Source organism: Arachis hypogaea, chromosome 17, assembly GCF_003086295.3.
Source record: "Arachis hypogaea cultivar Tifrunner chromosome 17, arahy.Tifrunner.gnm2.J5K5, whole genome shotgun sequence".
Classification (NCBI taxonomy): Eukaryota; Viridiplantae; Streptophyta; class Magnoliopsida; order Fabales; family Fabaceae; genus Arachis; species Arachis hypogaea.
In genome coordinates this window covers 124,120,730-124,124,915 of record NC_092052.1, presented here as the reverse complement: position 1 = coordinate 124,124,915, position 4,186 = coordinate 124,120,730, and the positions used below count along the sequence as shown (strand labels likewise).

The window sequence follows — 4,186 nt, the reverse complement described above, 5'->3', positions numbered from 1 at the left end:
AACCGCGTCATTTTGCACCGGTTTTCTTTTTTTCTTTTTTTTCTTTTTTCCCTTTTTTCTCTTCTACGCTCCCTATTCAGATATCAATATCAATAATTTATATTCATATCATCTTTACAAGTGGACACGGACTAAGCAAGTCCAAATATTATTATGTATGATAATTACTAAGGAAATATATTTTTAATACAGAAAGACACAATTGCCACCAAAATAGTCAACTAATGCCTCAATCCAACGGTCATGATTGAAAGATGAAACACAAGCATTGAAATTAAAGACATACACAAACCTCTCTTGAGGTACAAAGTTAACAATGACACATTAGTATAATAATGGTAATAATAAACGAAATTGTTTGAAGTTGGTGTAAACATATAAGAAAAAAAAAGGTATAAAAAAAAAATGTTACGGTGAATGCTAAGTAGTTTCGTTAATTTGGATGTGTGGGGTTTAATAAATCTTTGGTGAGTTGTTCAATTGTATAACCAGTAACATTTTCTGGGTTCCAGAAGCTTAGATTATTTTATCATCATTACCTTTTCTTTTATTTACTTTTAACTCTTTTTGGAATTGGAATATCAATATGTTCATATTATCATCATTATCATTCTTTAAAAACTTAGTTCCTAAGACCTAAACCATTCTTCATATCTGACTGCTAATTTCTTTTCTTCAATCATTCAGAGAGTTTTATATTATATTATATTATATATTATATAATCTTGTCAATTTTTTCTTCATTCTTTCTTGTTCTTCCTTATCTATACTTGTGCACTTCAATTTCTCAAAGTTCTCTATTGTTAATATTGGAGTGGTTTAGTTGTTATCTTATTCGTTGCTTTTCTACCAACCTTGAACTCAAATTCCAACAAATTTTTTTCCTTTTTTATATATAGAGAACAGTCACCAAGCTGAAAGCAGTAGTTATGCCATTTGGTGTGGCTATATTTTTTCTTTGGAATTGGTCAAAATACCTAAGCTAAGCCCTTTTTTTATTTTTTATTTTCTTCATCTAGAAACATTCATAAATCACAAGGTTCATCTTTATCTGCTATGGTGTGTCTGCTTTTTCCTGGTTTGTGATTATATCAGGTAAACTTTCTTCTGCCTTTGGTTATTGTCTCTTTAATTTCTACCCCCAGAATCTAGATGATCTGCTTTAAATGAAATTTTAACTTGTGCATGTCTTTGGTTCTTCCAAAGGGGAGTTTTTTGTTCAAGTTTTTTCTGTTACTGTACTTTGATCTATCTACTCGTCTATTCAGTTGGAATTTCAAGCAAAGAATTAGTTTTGAGTTGCAATGGTTATGAGGATACTAAACTAAAATATTTGTTAAACTTATAAGAAAGAAGACTGTTTATGAGAATCTCAGATCAGTTTTGTTCATATGTTTAGATTGAAAATGATACTTGCATAAACTGTGAGGTTTCTGCATAATCTGGACCATTTATTTAAGAAGTGTATGGATTTGTGGTTTAATTTATTCCATCACATATAACCTTTAGTGAATTGAAACATGAGAATCATCAACCCTGCTGATCCAAAGAAATTATCTGACACAAAAACTACAAAATTCACAAGTGTATCTACTATGTTATTGATATGGATTCATGGTTCCAATTGAAAGGGTCTTCTAATTCTGTTTTCTCCCCTGTCAGGGTACTCTAATCCTAGCAAGTTCAACAAGATTACTAGTTTTCAAGGTGAGTAAGGGAATTTAGCTTGGTAGTTTAATCTGTTTCAGAATTTGTAGCAATTTTCCTGGCTAATATCTTTGATGCTTTGAATACAGGCTGAAATTCTATATGATCTGAATTAAAAGGGGGAACCATGTCATTAGTTAGATCAGCAGAGCTTGCTCCTACACCGTATAAAAGCGCGAAGCTATACTCGCTAAAGGAAACTGATGTTAGACCAGGATTATCATCCCAAATCTTTGATGCTGACAAGCATAGAAACATGCACATGACAGATACTTACTCGAGCGAGAGTTACGAAAAGTACTTCCACGAATCGCCTTCAGAAGAGCTGATAGAACCGTGTAGTTCTGGAATCTATAGTCCAATTCACATTGATGGTGCCTCTTCATACCAGTTCAGATCCAGTTCAGAAGCTTCTTTGGTTGCTAACAACACTTTGGGTACCTCTTTTGTGTCTGAATTTGGATCAGGTTTTTCAGAAATTGGCAACCTGGATGATCAAGGACTAATGAGATCAAGGCTTAAGGCACTGGAGAGAAGATTGCTGGGTCAAAGTGATGGCGAGGAGGAGGAGGAGGAAGAGGACATGTTTGGGACTTCTCAAAACATGGAAATCGAGCAGGATATTTCTGAATGGGCTGATTCCATTCAGAATATGCTGCTCCAAGACTCTCCGAAGGAGACTTCGTCTTCGGATTCAAGTCTTAGTAGCAGCATCAGCAGCAACAAAGAAATGTCAGCAATTCCTCAAACTCCTAGGCAAATGCTCCTTGATTGTGCGGTTGCGCTTTCGGAGGGGAATCAAGAAGCAGCATCGTCTATGATCAATGATCTACGCCAAAAGGTATCGATTCAGGGAGAGCCTTCCCAAAGAATTGCAGCCTATATGGTGGAGGGTCTTGCAGCTCGCTTGGCCGAATCCGGGAAATGCATTTACAAAGCACTGAAATGCAAGGAAGCTCCTTCTTCAGACCGTCTAGCAGCAATGCAGATACTCTTTGAGGTCTGTCCATGCTTTAAATTTGGATTTGTCGCCGCAAACAATGCAATTACAGAGGCAGTTAAAGATGCAAGAAAGGTTCATATAATAGATTTTGACATAAATCAAGGGAGTCAGTACATAAATCTAATACAAATTCTTGCTTCAAGATCAAGGAAGCCTGTCCATGTTAGATTGACTGGGGTTGATGATCCAGAATCTGTTCAAAGATCTGTTGGAGGCCTACAGATCATAGGACAAAGACTTGAAAAACTAGCCGAAGCACTCGGCTTACCATTCGAGTTTCAAGCAGTGCCATCAAGGACTTCCCTTGTCACTCCATCAATGCTTAATTGTCATCCGGGCGAAGCACTCGTGGTAAACTTTGCATTCCAGCTTCATCACATGCCTGATGAGAGCGTTTCGACTGTTAACGAGCGTGATCAGCTCCTTCGCCTTGTGAAGAGCCTGAATCCGAAGCTTGTCACGGTTGTGGAGCAAGATGTGAACACCAACACTACTCCTTTCTTGCCAAGATTTGTTGAGGCCTACAATTACTACTCGGCTGTGTTCGAGTCGCTTGATGTTACTCTTCCAAGAGATAGTCAGGACAGGATGAATGTGGAACGCCAATGCCTGGCGAGGGACATTGTGAACATCGTGGCATGCGAAGGCGAGGACAGGATAGAACGGTACGAGGTTGCCGGGAAATGGAGGGCTAGGATGACAATGGCTGGGTTCACTTCAACACCAATGAGCAAAAATGTGAGTGATGAGATAAGGAAAATGAATAAGATGCATTATTATGACAAGTACAATGTGAAGGAGGAGAAGGGTGCTCTTCATTTTGGTTGGGAAGACAAGAACTTGATTGTTGCTTCAGCATGGAGGTAACCAAGAATCATGATAACTCTTTTATGTTATTAGGGGAAGACTGAGTTGAGTTATTGGTAGTCATATTTATTATTATTGTTGTTGTATTTGTTTGCTTGCTTGTATTTTAGTCATAGGTACTATTTTTCTTGTGTCCTAGTATTTGGTTGGTTCTGGTTCTGGACATTGTAAACTAACGCACAATCTTTAATCTAATAACGAACTATATCATTTTGCTATGTAAACATCATTGGTCTTGGTCTGCAGAATCACAAGAGATTCAACAACAACTGCAATATGTTAAAGAAACAAAAACAATATGAGGAAACAGACAATTAAAGCATCATATGGTTCCTTTTAGTTAGCTTTAGTTGTCCCATCAAAATAAAAAACAAAAAAGAAGATACAAACTTGGTAGAAACTGCAGAATTTATTGTTACCAACGAAATCATCTTGATTTGAAATAATGGATGCTATCTCTTTCTGTCACCGCATCATGTGCTACTTAGTCCTATGAGACTATGAAATTCAAACATAAAATCAAAAATGCTTCATGCACAAAAAAAACAGTCACCAACTCAAATCACAAAATATTTGTATATAAATGTGTTATTTAACTTTTTCAATGTG

The 4,186-nt window shown here is 36.4% G+C and overlaps 1 protein-coding gene across 4 annotated transcripts; it reads left to right on the top strand.

The window, feature by feature from the left end:
- The first annotated feature begins 299 nt into the window (after positions 1–299).
- LOC112765177 (scarecrow-like protein 1) lies at positions 300–3,801 on the top strand. 4 transcript variants are annotated; one of them, XM_025811058.3, is made up of 4 exons: positions 300–467; positions 1,020–1,095; positions 1,663–1,707; positions 1,797–3,801. In XM_025811058.3, the coding sequence occupies exon 4, from the start codon at positions 1,835–1,837 to the stop codon at positions 3,575–3,577; it is 1,743 nt and encodes a 580-aa protein (XP_025666843.1). In that variant the 5' UTR covers positions 300–467; positions 1,020–1,095; positions 1,663–1,707; positions 1,797–1,834; the 3' UTR covers positions 3,578–3,801. The 4 variants fall into 4 exon arrangements, with proteins under 4 accessions (XP_025666843.1, XP_025666844.1, XP_072079639.1 ...); XM_072223538.1 differs by having other exon boundaries at positions 316–392; XM_025811059.3 differs by lacking the exon at positions 1,020–1,095 and having other exon boundaries at positions 307–467.
- Positions 3,802–4,186: the final 385 nt, after the last annotated feature.

Coding starts and splice junctions, on each gene's coding strand:
- LOC112765177 (XM_025811058.3), top strand. CDS start 1,835: ATGTCATTAGTTAGATCAGCAGAGCTTGCTCCTACACCGTATAAAAGC.